The sequence below is a fragment of the Colossoma macropomum genome, unplaced genomic scaffold, assembly GCF_904425465.1.
Source record: "Colossoma macropomum unplaced genomic scaffold, Colossoma_macropomum, whole genome shotgun sequence".
In the NCBI taxonomy this organism is placed as follows: domain Eukaryota; kingdom Metazoa; phylum Chordata; class Actinopteri; order Characiformes; family Serrasalmidae; genus Colossoma; species Colossoma macropomum.
Genome location: NW_023494789.1, coordinates 38809115 through 38834814, shown reverse-complemented (window position 1 = coordinate 38834814; position 25700 = coordinate 38809115). Strand labels below are relative to the sequence as shown.

At 39.7% G+C, this 25700-nt stretch overlaps 1 protein-coding gene across 5 annotated transcripts in view; it reads left to right on the top strand.

Annotated features, from left to right (window-relative positions):
- The window catches only part of LOC118808519 (synaptotagmin-2), a 76494-nt gene that overhangs the window by 36139 nt on the left and 14655 nt on the right, over positions 1-25700 (top strand). For 2 of the 5 annotated variants that reach the window (XM_036571257.1, XM_036571253.1), the window contains exons 2-3: positions 20874-21114; positions 23253-23413. In XM_036571257.1, coding sequence (XP_036427150.1) covers positions 20898-21114; positions 23253-23413 — 378 coding nt within the window. In that variant the 5' untranslated portion in view covers positions 20874-20897. Of the gene's footprint in view, positions 1-964; positions 1329-19431; positions 19506-20827; positions 21115-23252; positions 23414-25700 lie in introns of those variants that run through there. The other 3 variants (XM_036571254.1, XM_036571256.1, XM_036571255.1) reach the window with 3 other exon arrangements.

Genomic DNA, 25700 nt, shown 5'->3' with positions numbered 1-25700 from the left:
TATTTTGCAAAAGTTTTGAATAGACTTCTGCATATTTTAATGCAAAATTACAATATATTTGCTGACGTAACATATTGGGGAACAAAATAAAACATAGAAATATGGCCTGTGCAAAAGTTATGTTTATTAAAATATATATAATTTATGTTTCACTTTGTTTATTTCTTCCTCAGTATGTTAAAGTCAGCGAATAGTTAGAAACTGTGCAGTAAAAATTGCAGAAAAAAATCACATATTTAAGATTATTCCCTGTAGGCGCTACACGCTTCAGTACTTGGCATCCTTGCTCTGTTAGTATGTGTGGTCCACAGCTTCGTGACTATTGTTCCTCCTAGATGCTTCCATTCACAATAATAGCACTTACAGTTGGCTGGGGCAGATCTAGCAGGGCAGAAATTTCATGAACTGACTTGTAGCAAAAGGTGGCATCCTGTGACAGTGCCACGTTTAAAGTCACTGAGCTCCTCATTATATCCCATTCTACCTCTAGTGTTTGTCTGTGGAGAGTGCCTGGCTGTGTGCTTGATTTTATACGCCTGTTTGCAATAATTAATTTAGTCATTAAGAAGGATGTCGACATACTTTTGGCCATATGGTGTATAATACTCAGTGTTCCTTTGTTATGTTTGCCATGCACTGCAAAAGCTGGCCTGAGATTTTTCACTGTACAGCTCTGCTCTGAATGAGGGAACAGAGTGAGCTTGGACTGAGCTGAGACTCCAGAAATGCCATCTTCTCTCCCCAGGTTTGTTGTGTGCACCTGGTCCCTCCACCATCCCAGCCCATTTCAGCGGCTAAACCGGCGGAGCCCCTGAGGGGTGGGGGGGTTTTACATATTGATCATTTGAGATTGTCCTCCAGTACCCATTCAGGGCGTAGCTTACTGCATGCAGCAGTGTGTGAGCAGCATCCTAAATGAGGATAGAGAGAGAGAGAGAGAGAGAGAGAGAGAGAGAGAGAGAGGTAAAAGAGTATCAAGCGAGAGTGTGAGTATATGTGAATGTGTGTGATAGAGAGGGAGAGAGAGAGAGAGTGGGAGAGAGAGAGAGAGAGAATTGAGGAGAGCTAATGAGACAGAGAGAGAGAGCAAGATTGGGTGTGCGAGGTATAGGAATCACAGAAGGAAGCTGAAAGAGAGAGGTGTGGGGGGGGTTACTGTGAGTGTAAGTGTATGTGAGCGAGCTCTGCTGCAGTGGAAAGAAGTGAGGGGCGCTGCAGTTTGCTCTGATGGAGGAGTCACTGGGGGATGTTACCTCACCACTGAAGCGTTAAGTCCACCACTTGTTTTGGATGGGTGGATGTGATCAGGAGGACATAACTGTTTCCTGGTAAGGGGGTCCTCTCTCTTTCTCATTCTCTATCTCTTCGCTTCTCTCCAAACTCTAAGCTCACCTCTGTTCTGACATACAGAGTTGGTTTGTATCCTTTGAGATTTAGACAGGAGTTCATAATGGAACGATGTTGCATTTGGTTGTTTAGAAACTTAAGCTATGAGAAATTTGGCACAGTTCAAAGCCTGAGGCTTACCTCACTGCCTCAGTGGAGAGCAGCAAGCCTATCACAGCAGGTGCATTAGGAGTGACAATGACAGTAATTAATCATGCCATTCACTAATGTGGCTGCGCAGCCATATCCGTAATAAGGAGGCTGCTGGAAGTTGAGTCCGGTGCCAGTAGTTCCCACTGCAGTGTGTGAAACTGTGCTATACTGGCTACACCTGCTCTTCATTCATCCCTCTTAGATGTACCACAGTGGAATTTTGCAGCAGTTACAGTAAAACAAGACTCATAAAGCTTATCTGCTTCACTGCTTCATGCTATCTGTTTCCTGTCTTCTTGTCGAAGTACTGTACAGTGCATTGTAGATATTGTAGGAGACACTGAAATGGATGTGGTTTGGCTATTTGCTGTGGAGGTGTTGCTCAGGGCTGAGGAGCTGCTGTAAATTGATTGCATCAGGGTCAGACCAGGACGAGCAGCTATGTAACAAACACTCTAACAGTAACCTGATATTTTGTGTGGTCTCACAGGTATCACTGTGCAGTAGATATGAAAATCCATCACCATCTCTTTTTTAGAAGTCGCTCTGGTTAAGAACATCTGCCCAATGTTTCGGTGTAAGCCTCCGTCGCAGAGCATAAATGATTGTGTGTAAGATGTTAGCATGCTGAACATGCTAAGGTACACTGGGCCTCTAGCGATAGAGCAGAACAGCTGTAAGCGGAAATGCATCAAACATGCAGAAGTTAGATCCTGTCAGGTGTTGAATTAAGAATAAAGCAGCATAGCTTCATAGCAACAGAACTGGCCTTCATTCACAGAGCATAGTACCAAAATTAATGCTGCGACTGAAGCTCATAGCTCGGAATTTCCCACCTCCGACTAGCAAAGATCAAAGAAAACAACCCTGGGAATTCCTGCTCAGAAAGTCGGGAGGTGTGCTAAACTCTGAGCTTAGTCAGGTCAACATTGCTGCTCACACCATCAACATTAATAAAAAACACTCCTGTATGAGATTTGCTTTAGATAAGCCAACATACATACACAGTAGTGGGTAGGTCTGGGAAAATGATGCAATTCCAAGCTTCGATTTCTCACTTCTGAGCACAGCATAAATATGAATGGTTAGCCTGAGACCTCTGATATTAGCTTAGCATCACTCACACCAACAAGATTCTGTAAATATAACATGGCCTTTAGACAGCATTGTTGGCTGTAATGAGCTTCAGATCTTCTCTTTCATAAATATAACTTTCAGTATTTCCTCACTATCCAAAAGATATGTGATTTCATTTATTTTCTTTCTTTATTTTGCTGTGTCATTTGAACGTAGCAACTGCCATTTACATTGTTTGCAAATTTCACAATGAATGGACCAATAGATGTTTTTACCTTCACCTTTTCCTGTAAAGTTACCATTTTGGAGATGCATGTCTTTTTTGGATAGCAATGATATATAAAATATATAGATCCTGTTTCTGATTACCTGATGATTCTGATTACCAGCTCTAACAGGACACGGAGCCCTCATTTATGAAACATTTGTATGCACAGATTTGATTTTAAAATGATATGTGAAAATTCACATTTAAGAAGTGAGTTAAGTTCAGTTTCTAACTTAACCTATGAACAGCAGTCTTACAGTTGTATGCAAAAGTTTGGGCGCCCCTGGTCAAATGACATTTTGTTGATTTTCTAAGTGAAAATAAGTGAACACATCCTCTACGGAGAACACGTCTGCATAGTAACGTATTGGAAAAAATGTAAAACTGAAGATGTGGCCTGTGCAAAAGTTAAGGCACATTTTATATTTTGTTTAATTATATTTTGTTTTATTCTTATGTTTTATTCCCAGCAAATAAACTCAGCAAGCAAATAGAAACTTGCAGAAAAAAATGTCATATTTAAGTTTGTAAAAGAATGTTATTTTCACTTTGAAAATCAACAAAACGTATCATTTGACTGTGTTTAAACGTTTGCATTAACTACTTCTTAAGAAATTTAGAATTAAATTCATATATGCTTTTTAAATGTTTGCATGCGCAGGTTGTACAATCCGTGCCATCACCACATATTTTGTGATATTTCACACTATGTCAGTGATCCTTCCCCATTAGTCTTGTTAATGCTAGCTCACTTGCAGTGTGAAAAAAAGATCAAAAATGGCTTTTTTTTCCCAAATGTTCTAACGGCCTGTCCTTACATGTGAGTAGCTAGTAATTTGCTTGGCTAAAGCGCTGCAGCAAAGCACTAGGTTTGCAAATTAGGTTTTGGCAGATCTCATTGTTCCTATAACTGAATTCACAGACAAGAATCAGTGCAAACTGGCCAAAGCCTGACCGTGCCCTACCTCATTACCACAAACCATCCCTTGTCTTTGAATGTGCTAAGACTAGGCTAGCATTGGGACAACCTAGCAATGTATACCATCCCTTACAAACCAGTATTCACATAAACTAGCTGGCCCTCATTTTACTGACTTTTGACCTCTCCTATTGAAAAAATGAACAGAAACCTTTGACAGTGTCTCCTGGGAGCCACTACATCTGGACAAGGGTGCAGTTGTGTGGATTTCACCCGCAGTATGATTCAGACTCAGCAAAACATCTACCCTTGGCTGCTCATGGCTAGCACAGTAACCCATTAGCTAACATACTATAATGTTGCGTGAGTGGAAAGCTGCTTGCTTGTTGAGTGAAATGTGCACTCTAGGTCACTTGAGCAGAGAAACAGGTCAAGAGGATCAAGGGGGAATCTTCTCTTATCCACATGGTGTCTGTATCACAAAATAATAATGATTCTACTTCATTATGTCTGCCACAGTCATGTGAAAATGGAAATTTTGGTCATTGTATTCTGAAATCAGAACAGAGTAAATTGAAATGCAGTCAGTCTGTGGGTATTGAGGTAAATGATCTGTTATTCTGCCATTCCAGTGGTGTTCTGCAGCCACAATGCTCCTTTTCTTCTGCAGCATAGAGTTTATTTGACTCAGTGTGTCCTGTGTTTGCTTTTAAGAACTCTTGAAAGTTATCCCTGTTTCCTTCTGCCCGCAGCCCTGAAGCTGAATGCTTTCTATCCCCTGGTGTTTTGCTCTGAGGAGAATAGGACATTGATTACTTTGTGTCTAGGGCTCTCTATATGGATAGAACAGTGTTTGTTCCATTGCCAGGAGGCATGCTCACTGCACGTTTTTTTTGTGTTTTCCCTGCTTTAACATGCTCGTTTAATTTATTGGATAATTATCGAGGACTTCATGACTTGATTCGGGTGTGTTAGAGCAGAGGAAATGCACAATTATGTAATATATGGAGTTCCCAGGAATAGAACTGCAAATGAAATGGACTTGAGGAAACTGTCAAAACAATGCTTTATGTATTTTCCCTGACTGCTTCAAAGCTATGCTGCGCTGTGTTCCAACCTTTGTGTTCAAAGTCCCTTTCTGTTTTGTTCCTCAGTTTTTTCTGTGTGTGTTCCTGTCTGCAGGAGATTTTACTGAGGATGTTAGTTTGCATTATTTTCTGCAACTTGACCTCTCCCATGCTACAGGCAGGGGGCAGCAGAGAGACTCTGATGATGCAGTAATAATTGTGCCGTGTTTTCCTTTCCACAAACAGGTGTTTTTTTAAGGGTTGACTTGTTTTACTAGAGAAAAAAATGTTTAATAAAAATTTAGGCCTGTCATTAGTATTGCATAATTGCTTGATCACCGTTGTTTGAGCCAATCAAAAATTATTTGAGCTGATGGCAAACATTTTCCATAGTTAGTAGTTTTTACAGTCATATGTTGATGTGGCAACAAAGACAAATTGAATTCAATGGGTTTTAATCTGTTGGCAAAGAAGTCTAAATAAGAGAAAGCAGAAAGTGCCTTTATGTAGCAGAAAACAAAAGCAAAAACAAAAGTTCTAACTTCTGACTCTTTGTTAATAACACCTTTAGAGGGCGGCGGTGAGTAATGTTTGTTTATTTGAGTTTGTTAATAAAACCTTTAGAGGGCAGCAGTGAGTAATGTTTGTTTATTTGAGTTTGTTAATAACACCTTTAGAGGGCGGCAGTGAGTAATGTTTGTTCATTTGGAGTTTGTTAATGACACCTTTAGAAGGTGGCGGTGAGTAACGTTTGTTTATTTGATTTTTGTTAATAACACCTTTAGAGGGCAGCGGTGAGTAATATTTGTTTATTTGATGTTTGTTAATAACACCTTTAGAGGGCGGCGGTGAGTAATATTTGTTTATTTGATGTTTGTTAATAACACCTTTAGAGGGCGGCGGTGAGTATCGTTTGTTTATTTGATGTTTGTTAATAACGCCTTTAGAGGGCGGCGGTGAGTATCGTTTGTTTATTTGATGTTTGTTAATAACGCCTTTAGAGGGCGGCGGTGAGTGAAGGTTTGTTTATTTGATCGTTGTTAATAACGCCTTTAGAAGGCGGCGGTGAGTAATGTTTGTTTATTTGATCTTAGTTTGTTTCTGTCTTAATTTACTAAATAGACAGCTTGGACACCAGCTAATCAGCCAATTTGGCCACTTTAAGCATCTACTTTGACAGTTACAGCATACAATGAACACAATAAGTTAATTAAATTGTTAATTGCAATTATCTGTATGACAATTAACTGTCAACTAAAATTTAATGATCGTGGAAGTCCTAGACCTGATTGCATGTTAAAAAAGTAATGGGCCTTTAATTAAAGTCATTTTATCTTGAATATCTTGAATAATCATTTATTTCTGTTAGCCTTAAGGGTTTCTGCTAAAAAAAAAAAAAGGTTATTAAAGGAATTCACTCAATAACCCAAAAGTTATATGACTCAAACAGGAACCAACAGGAACTTAGGGTTCTAGTTCATTTTCCACCTGCTTTAAAAACATCTGGAACCATCATAATACACATTAATGTGTCTAATTTGGCTTATTACCTTATTTGCTAGTTAGCTTAAATTACTGTCTGATATAAAATGATATGCAGCGCTGTTCTACTGCAGTCACACAAATGTCCGTGCTCGAGAAAAGCTTGTAGCGTAAATGCTAGTAGTGTTAGCTTAAGCATCCTATCCAGCTTATGTCACTTCAGCAAACTTTTTGCAAAGTAAAAATTCTAAAATAGCATTTGACACGTCATACCCTTCAGGTTTACTTTCTGGTGCACTTAATGGTCATAATAGCGTTTGGTGATTTTATCATCACTTTTACTCAGAAGAGTAAAAAAATGTTAAGTAGGCTCCAGCTGCAAGTTCTACCACAGATAGAGTGGAACACCCTCTGTGACCCACTTGAACCAAAACACCTAGAACATTCAGTACTGGGTTGATGGCCAATGGAAAAAGCAGTTTCAGTTTTCTGGTGCAAAAGGTTCCAGTATTTGGTGCTTTGAGAAAATGCCCTAAATGGTTTACATTACATTACCAAATGGTTTATATTATCATTTTCGATGGTTCTTTCGAGAGACATCCGCTGAGGGCTTTATGGCAGCAAAGGTTGTTCTTCTATGGCTCCAATGAACACTGTTTGGTACCTTTATTTTTAAAAGTGAAGCTACTCATATCGGTCATTATTGAGAAGAATATAAGTGTGTAAATGTGCATGTCTGCTCTGCAGATGTCAGGGTTACAGCCTGGCCAGTTTGGCAGCTGCATAGCCTGATTCGGTCCAATTGTCTTGCTTGCTCATTTAGCTGGAGCTGCGAGATTGCCTGTCTTCTAAACTCAGACAGATCGCTTCTCCCTCGCTCTGTCTCTCTGAGGGAGAGTGAGAAGCCGAGTGAGAGCTACACCCCCCTCTTTCACAAACTGCTGAGGGCAGAGCTCGGAGACCGGTGATGTATTTGAGGGAAATGCTGCTCTAGGATCTTCTACATATCCTATTCGAATGCTTTTCGTCGGCCAATTGAATCAGAGCTTACGAGGCCGATAGGAATACACGACTGAGCCGACGCTGAATGAAAGTGCTACATGACTTTTCTGTGGATATTCATGCCAAATTCATTGTTCATTCTCATCCCTTTTGGGCTATCATTTTTTCCATGCAGGGTAACGGATGAAAGCCAAAGCCCTGATCTGTCAAAAGCACTTTACATATGACGAGTGGAGTCCAGCGAGAGGCATTCTAATGAGAGCCTGTTGTGACTGATAGAGTGTGCGAGTGAAAAGGGCAGGCTCATCATATTCTCCATGCCGGCAGAATGGCTACAACGATGGGACATTGTCAATCAATACCTCAGCTAGAGAGCAAATGTCAGTCTAACTCAGCAGGTGAGCTGTGGAGCCGCAGAGAAGAGGGGCCAGATAACAAGCAGTAAGGGGTAGAAAATCAATGACACCCTCCATGCGCTTAACATGTAATGTAGTGGAGTTCTACATGTAATGGCTGCTAATGGAAGACTGGCTGAAAACACAGAGTGATAACCAGATTGTGAGAATTGGCTGGAGGTTTTTTTTTAAAGGCTCTTCCATAGTAGAGACAAAGTAATGGATGACTTAAAGAATCATGCAAATCCTTAAACAGTTCTTGGCGATTTAATTCAAATGCTGTTCTAATGATATTACAGTTTCCTCCACAAGGTTTGGATGATTGGTTTTTATATTGTGTACTGCATCACTTATTGTTGTTTTTGTTTTGGACTGGTGCACCTGTCATGAATTTTTATGGCGGATTCCGATTCTGAACTCTTTATAGCCAAATTGGCAGAAGGACTTTTTTTTTGGCTGATTTGATTTTTGGCAGTTTTTCTCAAATACATTTTGTTACCAAGAAACTATATTTTTTGATTTTTTGAAACAATCAATTTGAATCAATCAGAATTAAGAAAAGGAGACTAGAGGTTGAAGAGAGACACTGTTATATATCACTGTTATCTCCAAAATGATAACTTTACAGGGGAAGGAAAAAAACCTGTTTACTTGTGATGTAAGTCAACGGCACCAGACTTCTTTTCTAGTCATTTTTGACCACTTGTTTTTTTAGATTAGATTAGATGAGATTCAACTTAAGTGGCATTCTACGGGTACAAACCCAATGAAATGCCGTCAGCATCTAACCAGAAGTGCAAAGTACAGTATTATTTACATATGAAGTGCAGAAGAACGGTAGAGTGGTAAAAATATGCAAGTTTAAATATAATATACATATATGCAGAGTGAATGGAGAGCATACAAATGTAGGTACTATGTACTGTGAGAGCAGCATATGTAAAAGATAAGTATGCAGAGTAAACTTGTACAGTAACTGTCAGTGCAAATATGAATAGTGCAGTAATACTAGGACATAAAGTACAATAACAGTGCAGTGAGTGCAAAGATGTGGTTTTGGTCCATTCATCTTGAAATTTGTACACAATGTAAAGAGCAACAGGTTCCTTTAAATTATGTCATAAACTGAAAAACAACAAAAATGGAGATACAAGGTTTTGTCCCGACAGCAGCGATATGGTCACTTAAAGAAGCTTTAAAATTTGTTTTATATAGCACCCAGAAAAGGTTTCATTTAGTACTGTACAGAACCCTTTTTACTAAAACAACACTAATACAAAATCATTATTCACACTTTCAAATGCAGTGTATCAAAAACTAAAGTATCAAAATAAAACTAAAATAAATTATAAAACTGGTGTACATAAAGGATGGCATAATTCATTTTGTAGTATGTTTTCAGCTTCAACCTGGAATATTAATATGACACTCTGTACAGTTCAAAAGGCAGTTAAGACAGAAAGAGAGAGAGAAAGAGAGAGGGGGGGAGGGAGAGAGAGAGAGAGAGAGAGAGAGAGAGAGAGAGAGTGAGAGAGAGAGAGAGAGAGAGAGAGCAAACAAACGCCAAGACAAGAAAGCTGAGTTCAGCTGTTGATGACACTGTGGAAATCACTTGAAAAATGTGCCTGAGACACAATCTATCTCTCTCTCTCTCTCTCTCTCTCTCTCTCTCTCTCTCTCTCTCAATAGTGCAGTTGTGCTTGAATTAATCAATACCTTCATCCCAAAATCCTCCAGTAGAGATTTAATACAGGGCGAGTTGTGTTTGTGTCTTCTCGTTGTTTTTTTATCCTCTGGCTTTACTGGTTTCTTACTCACTGAAACCTCAGCTTATACACATATTTTAAACTAGAGATTACAGAGATCTGATACTGAGCTGACATCAGCAGAAAAAGCTCAGATATCAGTTAAAAAAGAAAAGAATGGATTCTAGTCTGATTCAGTACCACATTACACTGAGACCTTTCTTATAAAGGGTTTATGAATGGGTTAAAATGAGTTTATAAATGGATATTACTCACATCATAAATACCATAAACTTAACTAATAATCAATTATGACACAAAACACATATTCAGTGCTCAAAATTAGTCTTTCTGAATAAATGTTATATCTTCTTTATTTATTACTCTTCAAGCTAAAGTTATTTATTCATTCATATCCATCAAAAATATTATAATAATGAGAAATAACTAAGTGTAACTAGTGTAAGGATTCGTCAAAAACCAGACGCTCGCGGGTTAAAAGGACAAAAGGTGTAAAAGGCGTGCCGTCCGGAGTCACCTCATCTAATGGCCCTGCAACTACGGGTTTCAGGAGAGAAACATGAAAAGATCGTGAGACACGAAATCGTGGGGGTAAATCTAATCTGTATGTCACATCGTTAATTCTTTTCACTATTTTAAATGGTCCAATATACTTGGGTTGTAGTTTTTTGTAACTTCCCTCTGAGCTGCGGAAGTCCCTTGTGGCCAGCCAGACTCGGTCACCTGGTTGGAATATCGGGGTAGGACCTCTATGTCGATCCGCTTGTTCTTTGTGGCGCTGGAGAACATCTTCTATGCGTTGGTGTGTTTCCTCCCACACTTGTTCGCTCCTTCTCATCCAGTGGTCCACGGCAGGCACGTCCGTGTGGGATCCCGTCCATGGCGCTAATGGTGGTTGGTAGCCTAGGACACACTGGAAAGGAGTCAAACCGGTAGTGGAGCTTAACAGTGAGTTCTGTGCAAGTTCTGCCCATAGCAGATATTTCGCCCAATCAGAGGGATTGTCGTGACAACATATCCTTAGAAATTTTCCCAGTTCCTGGTTCACGCGTTCACATTGTCCATTCGTCTGGGGATGGTAACCAGATGACAGGCTGATAGAAACTCCGAGGTGCTCAAAGAAAGCCGCCCACACTTGGGACGTGAGCTGCGGGCCTCTGTCCGAGAGGATATCTTCAGGAATACCAAAAATGCGAAACACATGTTGGAATAAAGCTTGAGCAGTCTGAAAGGCACTAGGTAGTGCTGCAAAAGGTATAAACCTCGCAGCCCGGGAAAACCTATCCACCACTGTCAATATGGTCGTAAATCCCTGTGATTCAGGTATCTGTAACGAAATCTACTGCTATGTGGGACCAAGGCCTGTTGGGTACTGGCAAGGGCATTAACTTCCCTGCGGGGGGAGTCTTTGGGGTTTTACACTGCGAACACATCGAACATGACGAAACAAAGAAATGAATGTCTTTCATCATAGACTCCCACCAATACCGCTGGGCTAACAACTTATGAGTGCGTGTCTCTCCCGGATGCCCGGCAGTGAGGGAGGAATGTGCCCAAGTAATAAGCTGGGTGCGAAATGTTTCCAGGACATACATTTTGTCCGGTGGACACTGGCTGGGTATAGCTCGGTTACTAAGGGCCTTTTCGATGTCTTCATCTATCTGCCATCGTACGGAAGAGATGGTTACGTTGGGGTGCAGAATGGGTTTAGGTTTTTAGGTTGAGTTTTAGCATCAGCCACGCCCTTTTCTCCTTCGTGGATTCAGGACAAAGTGTATGCCTTCGTATTTCGGGGACCTGGTCTATAGGTTATATTAAAACGGAACCTCGCCAAAAAAAGGGACCACCGTGCATTAATTCGCTGCGCAGTACGAAGATATTCAAGGTTTTTGTGGTCGGTAAGTACTGTAAAGGGGTGGTTGGCACCTTCCAGCCAATGATGCCACTCTTTGAGGGCCAACTTAACTGCTAATAGCTCACGATCCCCTATCCCGTAATTGCTTTCTGCCGGAGACAACTTATGAGAATAAAAAGCAACAGGGTGTAGTTTTGGAGGAACTCCAGTTCTCTGTGAGAGAACTGCCCCAACTCCGGTTTCGGAGGCATCTACTTCTACTACAAAAGGCTGTTCTGGATCAGGGTGTTTCAGAATGGGTGCAGTTGTGAAGGCTACTTTGAGACCCTGGAATGCCTGTTCTGCTGCTTCAGTCCATTTTATCTTCTTGGGGTTACCTTTAAGCAGGGATGTCAGAGGAGCGGCAATGCTACTAAAGTTCCTGATAAAACGTCTATAAAAGTTTGCAAAACCCCAAAATCTCTGGATTTCTTTGACAGAACTAGGGGTAGGCCACTGAACTACGGCGATGACTATTTGGTCATCCATGATGACTCCCTGGTGGCTTATTATGTATCCCAAAAAGGATACGGACTGTAGGTGGAATTCACACTTTTCGGCTTTTAAAAACAAATTGTTGTCTAGCAGCCTTTGTAGAACTAAACGAACGTGTTTTACATGGGTCTCAAAGTCAGGAGAGTAAACCAGGATATCATCCAAGTATGCTATCACATATTGTCCTAACATGTCTCTGAGTGTGTCATTAATGAAAGCTTGGAACACGGAGGGGGCGATAGAGAGCCCGAAGGGCATCACCAGGTACTCATAGTGCCCCCTGGTGGTCAAAAATGCTGTCTTCCACTCATCTCCTTCCCTCACTCTAACCAAGTTACAAGCACTACGGAGATCTAATTTGGTGAAAAACTTTGCGCCTTTTAGCTGTTCTAGTGCCACCGGTACTAGTGGAAGGGGATATGGATATGATTTAGAAATTTGATTAAGGGACCGGTAATCAATACATGGACGCAATCCTCCATGCTTCTTCTTTATAAAGAAAAAGCTAGATGCTATAGGGGACGTAGAAGGTCTGATGAATCCCTGATCTAGGGCCTCTTGAATGTAAACATCAAGGGCTTTTTGTTCTTCCTGTGTAAGTGGGTATACTCTAGACTTGGGCAATACGGGGTTTTCTACTAGATCTATCACACAGTCATAAGGGCGATGAGGTGGTAGCTTGGTGGCGTTTTTCTTACTTAAAACCTCTTTAAGGTCGATATACTCAGGGGGAAATCACAAAGTCAGTTTTGGCGTGAGGGCTTTCTACAGATGTAGACAACAGGGATAGGGCAGGAGGGGCGAGGCAGGTTTTTACACAAAAATCAGACCATTTGGTAATGGTATGTTCGGGCCAGGAGATTATAGGGTTGTGCTTTTCTAACCAAGGGAGTCCTAGAATGATATCATTGTTCTAAGATGAGGAGTGACAGAGTCTCTTTGTGGAGCGCACTTGTCTGTAGCTCCACCGGCGTTGTGATCTGGGAGATATTACCCACGCCGACCGGTCCACCATCCAGGGCCGCTAATTTCAGTTTCGTTTCGAGAGGCTCTACTGGGATCTGCAGTTGTTCTATCAGTCTCGCGTGGATAAAGTTTCCTTCGGCTCCCGAGTCGATCAGTGCTGAAAGGACAAGAGAATTGGGATAACAGTACAGAGTCACAGGTAACAGTACTGATTTAGAGACCAACCCCTTTGTGGCACACGCACCACATGAACTCCACGTGCTGTTCAGGGGTCGGCGCCTTCAGTTTTTGTGGCCGTGCTCGGCATTCACAAAGCCGATGTCCTTCCTTGCCACAGTACAGGCAGAGAAGGTTCTTCATTCTGTGTTGTCTTTCTTCCTGTGATAACCGTGAGGAGTCACATTGCACGGGTTCAGAGGAATCGTTGTTGTCAGGAGGAGTTTTTCCTTGTGGGAGAGCTCTTTTATATTCTCTATTACACCCGGGTCGTGAACGGTTATGTAATAAATGATCTAATTTAATCGCTAAAGTGATGAGCTGATCAAGTGTTAAATTGTCATCTTTACTGGCCAGTTCATTGAGAATCTCTGGATTTAGCCCTTGATGAAATATAACCAGAAGTGCTGCCTCATTCCAGCCACTACTGGCAGCGAGAGTTCTAAATTCTAGCGAGTAATCAACCACCGAGCGATTTCCTTGACGTAGCTTGCACAAGAGTTCTCCACTAACCTTCCCTTCATAGGGATAGTCGAACACCATTTTGAATTGTGTAACGAACTGAGCATACGACAGATGATGAATCTCAGTCCAACTGGCGGTAGCTCATTCCAGTGCCTTACCCACTAAGCGAGATACAACAAACGAAATTCGTGCTTGATCTGAGCTATGAGGGGAATTTTCAAAAAACACAGAGCATTGTAGCAAAAAAAAACCCCCGAAATTTATCTGGATCACCTTCGTACTTATCAACCTGCCCCTGAGTTTTCCACAATTGCTGGAGAGGGAGCTGGGCTTACCACCGAGTCTGTGAGCTTCATATGCTGTAACTGTCCCGTTAAATCCTTTACACTGGCGACCAGCTGAGCCTGTTGTTCAGCCTGCTGATGAGCGAGTGACTCCAAAGAGTGCGTCACTCCAGATAGTACTTGCTGATGATGACCCAGAAGTTGTCCTTGCTCCGTGAGAGCCTTATGAAAGGCTTCTTGTTCCGCCGTCTGCATGTTAGACGAGGTATTCTGTAAGGATTCGTCAAAAACCAGACACTCGCGGATTAAAAGGACAAAAGGTGTTTTAATTGGGCTAGACAGATGCGTGGTCAGAAGGCAGGCATGGGTCAAATCCAGAAGACAAACTATAAACAAGGCGGTGATCATATCACCGAGCAGACTAAGTCCAAAAAGGGGCAAGACAAAAACACAGTCAAAAAACAGGCAAAGGTCCAAAAACACTGATCAGCAACGACAGGCAAACGTACAAAAGGGCAAAGGCAAAAGGCAAAGAACGAAATAATGGTCAAACAACGTACGTCAAATAACACTTGGGGAAAACCGCTCAGTATGTTCGCAGAGAAACAATACCTCGCAAAGAACTAAACTAAAGCCCGGGCTTAAAAGCTAATCTGACTGAGTCATATGATTCGAAACACAGGTGCAAACATTTAGTACTCAGGTGAGCGCGGCCTCTGATAGGAGCGCGGAATCTCCTCAGAGGTCATGTGATTCCCCATAGTTTTGTGGGTAATGCAGTCTGTAGAGTTTTCCGAGTTGGAGGGAAGTTGCATTGTCACGTGATCCTCCTGAGGGTTCTGGGAACTGAAGTCCAAGTTTTCTAGTGACACAGGTCGATGTGTGACAACTAGATTTACTAACTGAAACTCAGAAGTATCCTGGTGATTGAGAATTTAAATAAGGTTAATGTTAATTAATGTACATTTGTATTTTGTATTTTATTTTTGTTAGTATTTTGCTGCATATCTCTTCTTTTGGATGACAGCTTGAAGTCTTCTAGGCAGGAGTTTGCATGAATGATGCTCAGCCAGGCTTGTTCGATGTTCTCCTTTGGATGGTCAGATCGTAGCAGGTGTTGAACATGTCTGTGTTTTTCATTTCAGTATATTTTTCACTCTAGATTTTGACATTTTCAGTGAAATTATCAGTTTTTCTCTCATACATTTTATCATCAAGAAACAATATTTTTGTCAGATCAGCTCTGCATGATAAGTTTTCTAAAGTAATGAATTTCATTTTAAGATCTCGGAGTTGAGCATAATGTGTGCACCTGTGGATTAGTGTCCCAACATTTGTTTTGAAGTAAAATGGGGGTGAGATCATGTTGTAGATTGCTATTGTGCAGTTGGACCAAAAGTGTTGATTTATTGTAATTATAGATTAAATGATTTACTTTTCATTATGGTAAAACAAAATGTCCATAATACTTTAACAAATAAAATAATTTTAGATGATAGAAAAAAAAAGATGATAGAAGTGCCCTGAGTTTATTTTTGAGCTCTGAAAATAAAAAAGTCAAAAGTGACGTGTTAGTCCAGAAGTCTGAAACCGTATTAAAAAGCTGGATTTTTTTCATCTAACCTTTAACCCTTTAATATTCCAGGCTTATTACATACAAAGGCTTATTTTTTAGTAACTACAAGGACTTCAGTGCAAACTAGCTGAGCTATTCTTAGGTTATAGAAGTAGGTAATAAAACTTGGCTTGTTAAGGTGTTAATATTTGGAAATAAACAGCAGAACATTTTAGAATTTTGCAGAATTTTAAACAAAAAAGTATTCGAAATGAGAAAGAAACAGTGGATATTTGTTTTCTATTTCTAGGTCACTGTTCAAATTTAAGCAGATTTGTGACACTGACCATCATAAGCCTTTTTACAGAAAGGTCATTTTTATCTCTTCCACTGAAGCACATGTTCAGAAGATTCTAAGGTGGATTTGATGTACTGATCAGAGACATGTGCCCAAACTTGTGGACTTCATGCCAGCTTGAGTGCACAGTGTCATTAAAGCAACAGACAACCAAATATTAAAAATCTAAAATGTTAAGATTCTACTTTTCGATCAAATTGTTATGCTGATAATATAATTTGCAATGAAAAACTTAGGATTAAATAAGAAAAGAATGCATAACAGAAGAATTTTCATGTGGGGTCCCAGCCTGTTGGGCCCCATTCTGAGTGATGAATATGAACATCTAATGAAGCTGACTGATAGAGAAGAGAAAGTAAGATGAGCAACCAGCCAAATCTGGTTTAACAGTGTAGATGAATGTGGTCTCACCATTTGACAAACAGCAGATCACTGTTGCCTTTTCTGTGTATATGTTATAACTGCTTATGAATTATTTGTAAGGTGTTTATGATAATTAATAACCATTTATGCACCTTTTATAAAGCAGTAGGTCTGATTCTCTAAGAAATGTATCCCGAAATATTGTTTGTAGCCCAAAATAGCCTAAGAATTATTTTGCTCATATCATAAGAGTATCACTTTATCTAACATTAACAGAAGAACAAAGAGTAGCTCTCTAAGTATTAATTATATTTGTTTAAAATCAGTCAGATTTTGCACATGCTTTCACTCATCTGTGAAAAGCCATAGAACAGCTTCAATAAAATATAGTTCACTATAAAGCTGAGTATCAGTATCAGCTGATGCTCAAGATTTCAGCATCTGTATCTGTTTTGAAAATGACAAAGTCATATCTTGTCATCTGTACTGTAAACAGGTCGGCCTGTTTAAATGTGCGCTTGCCGTCTGTGTTTATTACACATTAACTTACATCTCGCTGCTTATTATATGCCTGCGCCCTTTGATAGTTGATACATAAATCAATAAAGCTTATTAAAGCAATCCTCTCTAAGTCTAAAGGGAACGGACGTGTAATTAGGAGTTAGCCATTAGCATTGGAACAATAACACAGTCATTCAATTCAGCCCGCAGTCCTGTCAGCCTGCAAACTTCAGATTTATATTTCTTCTTAACTGCCATCTCTGTAATCTTCTGCTTAGCGATTAAGAGGAATTTCTTTGTTCAATAGGGAAAAGAAACCAAGCACTGGTAGCTGGCATCTTAGATTGATGTTGTTTAGGAATATATCCACTCAGTCTAGTCAAAGAAATTTTCTCTGACACACCTTGTTCTTTATTTATCTGGTAATACCAATAATAATAATAATCTAAAATGAACATAAACTAGCATGAATATTGTTTTTTCTTCTGAATTTAGTACAAAAAAATTTTGAAATAAGAAAGCTTTATTAAGCTTCACGCTCAATACTAGAAAAACTTTGCTTTTAAGTAATAAACAAAAATGTCTTTCAAACATTCTTAAATCAAAACTATAATGCTTAAGATACATTCCTGAAAACACCTCTCAAAATAAGGCCTGGAAACAAAACAAAGCAAAACAAAACAAAAGACAACAAAACATGTTTATGATAATAAACTACTTTACTAACTCCAAGGAGTTCGAAGACATTGACTAGTCCAGATGTGTATAAGATTAATCAGCTTGAAACGTTTCAAAACTCAATGCAATGAAAGAAGACAACTGTACTTATTTTAAGGATGATGTGTTTTGGAACGTTTTTAAGATTATAAATCTAGACGTTTTAGTCCTCCAAAAAATCTTATTTCATTTTAAGAAATATGTATAATTAGCTTGTTTGTCTAAATAAGACCATTGTAGAAGTTTCCAGCGGCTGATTAATCTCATAAGATAACCCTTTATTGGTCCCACAACAGAGAAGTTCACAAATGTCTCCTGGTAAGCTTTGGTAACTACCCTAGTCACCCGAACAGGGACTTGAACCCATGACCCTCAGGTTAAAAGGCTGAAGCGATATCTGTTGTTCATTTCAATATTTTCTGGCTTGTTCAAATTTCATTTTATGCATTGAAGTCCTGAGCGCCTACTTACCAAACAAACAGAATGTTTGGTCAGTGTACTCTGGACAGAAAAGGAACTGAACAAGTGAACAAATGAACAGAGTGAATGAGGAGAGAACATTCTAGATCATCCCAACGGTCACACACAGGTATACAACGTCCGCCAGAGAAATAATCGGTCAAAACACTCAACATACAGCAAAACATTTATTGAATGTCAACCACATGATTTCATATCACATTTTTGTTAAGACCATATTGTCTTCCTGACATCTCATGATGAACACAATGAATACCAAAAGAGTGAGTTCAGTATTCAGCCTGTGTTTGATGACTAATGCACATCCATAGTAAAAACACCAGCCTGCAAAACAGAGTAATTACTGTACTACTACCCTCTATCTACTGGCACCAAGAGCCAGTTTTGCTAATAAAGCACTAATAATTGACAGTCTACTGACACTTTGCGCTAGTGGGGGTGGCCAACTCAGCGGCTTATCTACTAATAATTTCCATGGAAATTAACACACAGGCACTACTTTGTAATTAACATATGACCAGCGTTATATAAACCCCTGTTAGGCTAATGTGCGTATTGTACAGAAGCTCATTTTCCAGCATTGTTTTCTCTGTTTCAGGTTCATATTGTAACTCATTAAATGAAAATTAAAGCATGTTGACATATTGATTTGACATTTAGGCTTAATAAGTCAAAATAGTTATTAACCCCTAAACGATCCAGGTGTATTTCATACAAAGGCTTATTATTCAGTTACTACAGGGACCGCTATGCAAACTAATGGGGCTATTCTGAAGTGTGTGGTAAAACGTTGGGCCCTTGGCTTGTTAAGGGCTTAAGTAAAAAAGGCTTTTACTCTTTGTGATTATTTTGGCACATCGATCAGTAATTATTTTACATGGTTTCCGAGTACATATGGAAACCATGTAATATTGTCGAACCCCTGTTTAATTCGACTGAACTGTATGATTTTGAACTTGTGGTGAGCACAAACCTCTCAACTGAGTGCAGTGCATCAAAAGCTGCAACAGTTCTGCAGCAGAAGCCACAGCATGCACAAAGTAACAAAGCGTAAATCTGCCTCTACATGTCCAACAGTTTGCAGACACCTAGTCATCTACTGTTTTCTAAAATCAAGGGTATTAATAGGGAGTTTGTTCCCATTCAGTGCAGTAACAGATTCTACAGGCTTTACATTAGATGTTAGAACATTGCTATGAGGATTTGATTGTTAGATGATTTCTTCTGGATCACTCCAACTCATCCCAAAGGTGTTGGATGGAACTACATCTCTCCAGAGAACGCAGTTCCACTGCACCATAGTTCAGTGCTGGTTCATATGGTGTGTGTAGAAGCTGAATATGCTGAGGTGCATCACTGAGGACAGTGCTTGAGAGCAAATCTTTATCATTTTATTCACATGCTGACACTCTACCTTTACCTATGCTTCATCAGAATGTTTAACTCTTTGTGTGGAGTGATTGATCCAGCCCAGTTAATGACTGGTGGAATATTGGGATTAAATAAATTCACAGAGAACTTTTAGCTGGGTTGCTTTTGTCATGTGAGGGCTTTGTGATAGCGCAGCTTATCTAGCCTAAACCTCTCAGAGAGGGTCATATCCGGACTGGTGAAAGTGAAGGGGGCAAGTTCAGCATTTTAGGATTTCTGTTCTATCAGTCTGGAATCAGTCTTACGGAGGAACAACAGAGAACTGGTAGGTTTTGATGCTACTTTGTTGCTAATGCTGTTCTATAGTAACCTTTAATGTTTCCCAGACCTTCCCAGACTTTCCCACAAAGGTAATTGAGGTGGTTTTGTCCTGGAGTTGAGTTTTTGGTGACTTTATTTTGAGTGGCCCTTTTAAGATGAAACAAACACTCAGCAGACTCTCAGTAACATGTCAAAAACATATGAGGGTTAAGGTTAGAGTTAGGATTAGGGCCAGAGTGAGGATTAGGGTAAAGTTAGGTTTTGCGTAATGGAAGTAAGTGGTATGTTGTTGATGTATTACTGATAATCTGTTTATAAAGAGTTTATTAATCATCTACAAAGAACCACTCCAAATAAAGTTTTACCAGTTTTTTTTTATTTATGCCTCTTGGTAATACAGGCTGTAAAGACTGGACTTTCACAGAAACCATATGTATGTAAACCATAATAATATAAAAAGTGGATTAAATGAACATCAGCAAAAACATTAATAAAATCGCTGTGATCTTAATATTAAACATAGAAAGTCATTTGTTTAACTAAAAAAAGCTAAAGTTAAATGCTGATTTTTTTCCCTCATAATAAGCTATAAAAACCTATTAATTACTCTTACTGCTAAATATAGTTGTAAAAAATTATCATTTTCATTCAGGAATCTTTTTCACCCAGGGCTTCAAAAGGTTTTTAAAATGAAAATATGGAAATCAGTGAAACTTTCTGCTTTTACCCACTTAAACTATTACCATTGTTGTAAATGTCTGTTTATATCTGAATATGAAAGCACATTTTGTGCCTCTTTAGAGTTTGTTTTTGCTTTGTTTCATTTTAGAATAGTAAATTAATAATGTAGAGCGTCTAAGCAGGGGTTTATTACCGCAGCGTTCCCACCTCCTAAGACAAATCTCTCTCTGTCTCATGGTCGGCGAGCTCCATCCTGTTATGTGTCTCTGTGTTTTCCTGCAGTGCTGTGTCCCTGTCATTTGTCTTGCGTGGCATCCTTGGCTAGCCTGAAGCCCCCGAAGCCGCGCCTTCATTTCTGCTCCCATTGTTTATATGCAAAGCCGCCTATTCAGTTATTAAAAAGAGCCTTCCTTACTAGAGCTGCAAGGTTCTAACCACATATATTTTTTGTGCCTTCAATGTATTATTGATTCAAATTCTGGACACAGAGCTTCTTGTAATATTAATGTTTTTTCCCTAGCTGTGTTACTCTCATCTCTCTAACAGTATGGACACCATAGTCTCAGTGGACCACGGCGATTCTTACAAAGCAATCATGTTTTGTGCTAAGAGTCCCCATCACATCAATCTTTTTTTGCATCACAGGTGCCCTTGCCTGGTGGGTGAGTTGTGTTTTGGTGTGTTCTTGCAGGGACACAGTGCCTAGCTGCACATCATGAAGTGGAACCTGTTCAAGAAGAAGCCTGAGGCCATGGTGGGCCCTGAGCCCACGGGCCCAGGGGGCACCCACCCACCCAGCACCATGACCATGGCTCCTGCCCCTGCCGTCTCCACCACGGCAGACAACTCCACCGAGTCTGGAGGATCTTCCATGGACGACATCTTCAATAACATCAGAAACAAGTTCCTCAACGAGATTGAGACGATCCCACGTGAGTCCAATCAGGATGGGCTTTTGCAGGGGTGGCTAAGACGTGAGGCTAAACTGAAGAAACTTAATGCTTTTATAAAACTTGATTCACATGCATACATCAATTTCACATGAAAAAGTACAGTTGTATGCAATAATTTGAACACCTCTTCCCTGGTCAGATTACATTTTTTGTTGATTTTCTAAATGAAAATAAGCCAAGACATTCTCTACAGGAGACTTAAATATGGCATTTTTGTGCACATGTTCTATTTATTTTCTGAGTTCAACATGTTGGAAGAAAATAACATATAACAAAAGATTTGCACAGATCATTTTATGTGTTATTTTTGATTTCCAATATGTTAAATTCAGCATATAAACCCGAATTGAACATTAAAATGTGCAGAAGTGTGTTCTCTGTAGAGGATGTGTAACATGTTTTCACTTAGAAAGTTAACCAAATGTATAATTTAACCAGGGGCACCCAATAAATTCTGTTCTTGTAGAAGCATTATTGTTAGGGGATTGTGAGTTTTATACCCAGCAATGCTACAGCCATCCATGTCTGGAGACCAAGAGAGCATAATTGATCTCGCTCTCTCTCTCCCACCATCTCTCGGTGTGATGCAGCCAACACAGGTGTCTTTTAGCTTATGTAACAGAATTGGCAGTTAGCGTTCTCCTCTAAGCGTGTTGAGTTGTCCAATGAGGTGGCATTAGTGGCAGTTCATAAAGACAGAGTCACGGAGGAAGCACATGCTAGTCTTTACACACCCAGCCTGATGAGAGGAGGCATATCACTAGCAGGTGAAATTGCCAGTGACTAAATTGGAGAGAAAAAAAAAACAAAACTGTATATATATATATAAAAAAAAATTCATTCTGCTATAAAGTTGCGATTTTGGAGGTTTGAGGGTTTCCTAGGACAGCAATGAAATAGTTCTTGCTCACTGGATCCAGAATGATGCTCTTTTGTTACGACTACTTAAAAAGAAAAAAAATAGTAGAAAACTCTAATGGATCTCCTACTGTACCCTGCACGTTGACTCACAATTTGACTAGGACTTGAAAATTTGGCCTGACGGAAAAAACAGTAAAAAAACAATTTTTTTAGGACCAACAAACTTAATGCAGTGAATGAATAAAACCTTAAATTTCCAATTTTATGTGCGTGACTGTCAGTTTTGCTGCAGTCACATGCAGTAATTACTGCTGTGCTCCTGTGTCAGGTTTGAAAAACCTTTTTAGCAAAACTTTCAATCAGATGGACAGAATGGAGCAAAACATTCTAAAAGTGGTCTTCAAAGGAAAGAGACAACAGAACCTGAAACACCTGTGTAGTTTCAAGTGTGCTAACTATCACAAAGGATAATTTGGCTGAAGCTGTGAATTAATCTAGCTGAGGTTTTAGCAAGTAAGTAGCAATTTCTTTTATTGTTTTTTGAAAAATATATGCATACATATTTTGAATTTGATGCCAACAACACGTTCCAAAAAAGTTGGGATGGGGGCCACGAAAAAAAAACAAAACACCTGGTGGTTGATTGACAACAGGTCAGTAACATGATTGGGTATAAAAAGAGCATCTCAGAGAGGCTGAAGAATAACATTTCTCAACATAAAATAGCAAAGAACGTTTGCTTTTCATCATCTACGGTACATAATATCATTGAAAGATGCAGAGAATCTGGAGAAATCTCTGTATGCAAGGGACAAGGCCAAAAACCAGTATTTGGTGACCATGATCTTTGGGTCCTCAGGCAGCACTGTATTAACAACAGACATGATTCTGTAGTGGAAATCACTGCATGGGCAAACATGCCCCGGCCCTAACTTTTATGTGTTGCTGGCATCAAATTCAAAATGGGCGTATATTTTAAAAAAAAAACAATAACATTTCTCAGTTTCAACATTGGATATGTTGTCTTTGTAGTATTTCCCTTTAAAAATATTATTTACATGATTCGCATATCATTGCATCCTTGAGACATGACTCGGACTCGCATGAAGCAGCTTGTGACCCTCTTTGACCCTGCATCACTATTCTGAGACTAGACTGCTTTTTTTGATCACATGATCTGTGTCACTGTAGTATTGTGATTCATAATTTGGGCTAATTATAAAGCCTCTCTCTCTCTCTCTCTCTCTCTCTCGCAGTGCCGCCATGGGCTTTGATTGCCATCGCCGTGGTGGCCGCCCTCCTCATCCTCACTTGCTGCTTCTGCATCATCAAGAAGTGTTGCTGCAAGAAGAAGAAGAACAAGAAAGGCAAGAAGGGCAAGGATGGCTTCAACATGAAGAACATGCAGGGTGGAGATGTACGTACAGAGGAAACAGGGGTCCCTGAACACATCTGCAAAAATGGAAAACAATGAGCCAATAAAGCCAAAGTTGCTGTATGACTTGCTGTACAGCATAACTAATACTCGAGTCCCTTACTTTGAGTGTGTATGTGCTGTGGTGCACTGTTACATCCACAGTGCACTACAGCTAATGCCACAATTTCAGAATCAATCTGGCTCTGTGATTCTGCCCACACAAAAGGAAGTGTCTTGTAAGCTTGAAGTAGCAATCCAGAACATTTAGAAATCCTGCTGAGTCGTCAGGAAGTGAGAGCAGATGTGTGTGGAAGAGGAGAGTCCATCCAGTCTGTTTTGTTGTGGAATTTTATTTCCTGTGTTTGTGAGTAATGTGGGTGTTGTATCTCATTGTGTTCTCGGATGAGAAAAGACACACTAGGTGATGACGAGGCAAAAAAGGAAGAGATAGCCAAGTAAACACTGTGCTGGATCCACCAGCTCTACAGACTTTCGGATGGGTGCATAACAGTGGTGTAGTGTAAGTCTAAAGCAGTGTGATTTCTGTGCCAAGCTGATCCAGTCCGGTTAGCAAGAATAGGCCTCTAAAAGTGCCTACAACCAAAGTCCTTGTGAGAAAGCCTGTCCACTCAATGGCCATTTTGGCAACACCCCAGGCAGATACCTCCTCTCATACAGGACTGGCTCTTTAAATAGGGAGAGACCTATGAACCTCAAACTAAAAGCCATATTAATGTTTCAAACAATCATTGGTAAAACCTGACAAAACAAATAATAAATGGTTTGGACCAATAGTCTTAAATAACACATGATTTTTTTTTATTATTATTTTGTTCGAGCTTCTGTGCATGCAAGTAAACCATCTATTATCCACTCACATTATTTTTAAATTTAAACCCTTTTAATTTTGTAAGCCTGACACAAAAAAGTAGCAAGTTCTGCTGTTTATCCTACTCTCCTTTATTAATCATGTGATTTTCCAGGCCTGCTGTTGCATTTAACTTGATAAGAATGTAATCTTATCTCAAATATATAATCTTAAGCCCATGTATAAGAATACAAGTCATACATCAGGCACGCTTTTCTATTACTCTGATTAAACAAAAGTTTGCATCCAAAGCCATCTTTTATACAGTGATAGGAAACATGATAGCACACAGAAAACTCCAGTTCTACACACTGAATTGGATAAAATGAGCTCACTGTTGCCAATGGGGACACATACATGACGTTACACCTCTGGTGGCAGATTTAAAGGAGCAGCTTTCTTTTTTTGGCCTGCTACTGGGCTTGTCAGGTTCACGGGGTTAATGATTCATTACTCTGTAATGCCTCATTGAATCTTGAATACTTACAGTGTTAGCCAAGCTTTCTAGAAAACACAATATGCTACAGTGATTTTGCGTGATTGAATACATTTAGCTTTTTCTGCCTGTGGCTTCTTATTATTTTCATTTCATTGGTTGTTTTAGCTGCACATAATACTAAACTGAATGAATTTAATATAGATTCTGTTGTTCTCCTTCTGGATTAGGAAGAGAGTGAAATTTCACTCCTTTCTCCAAAATCATAGTATAGTAGGTATCAGATTTACAGATACCCCTCACACAACATAGCATATAAAGTGAAGTTCTGAAATCTTGCCAGAGGTGCCTGAGCTTAGTTACAGTTGCTAAGCTACAACTAGACAGTTGGTATTTAGGGAAGACATCGAGTGAAGGGTCAGTCTTAACTTGTTCCTTCTCTTTCTTGTGTCAAAATTTCACATACAGTGGTGATAAATACTTCAACCTTTTGCATACACTATATGGCCAAAAGTTTGTAGACACCTGATCTTCCAGTGATTCTTCTGAAATCAAAGGTATTAATAGGAAGTCCCCCTTTGCCACAGTTACAGCCTCTACTCCTCTCTTGTACGGTTAGTTGGGGCCCTTAGACGCCACTCCAACTCATCTCTAAGGTATTGAATGGAGCTCCATCACTCCAGAGAACGTGGTTTCACTGCTCCATAGCCCAATGTTGGGGGGTTGGGCTCATGTACAGCTGCTCCAGAGCATCCTATTCTATTGGCAGTGCTTTTTCATGGAGATCATACAAGCTGTCCATGCAAAGTTGATACCTGTGTCAACAACAGATGTTGTTAAAAGTGTCCAAATATGTCCAAAAGTTTGTAGACAACCCTTCTAATTAGAGAATTCAGCTATTTTAAAGTATTGCTGACACTGTTTAATTGTACTCATACAACTTGTATAATCTCCATTATAAAGCATTGACCAATAGCATGGAA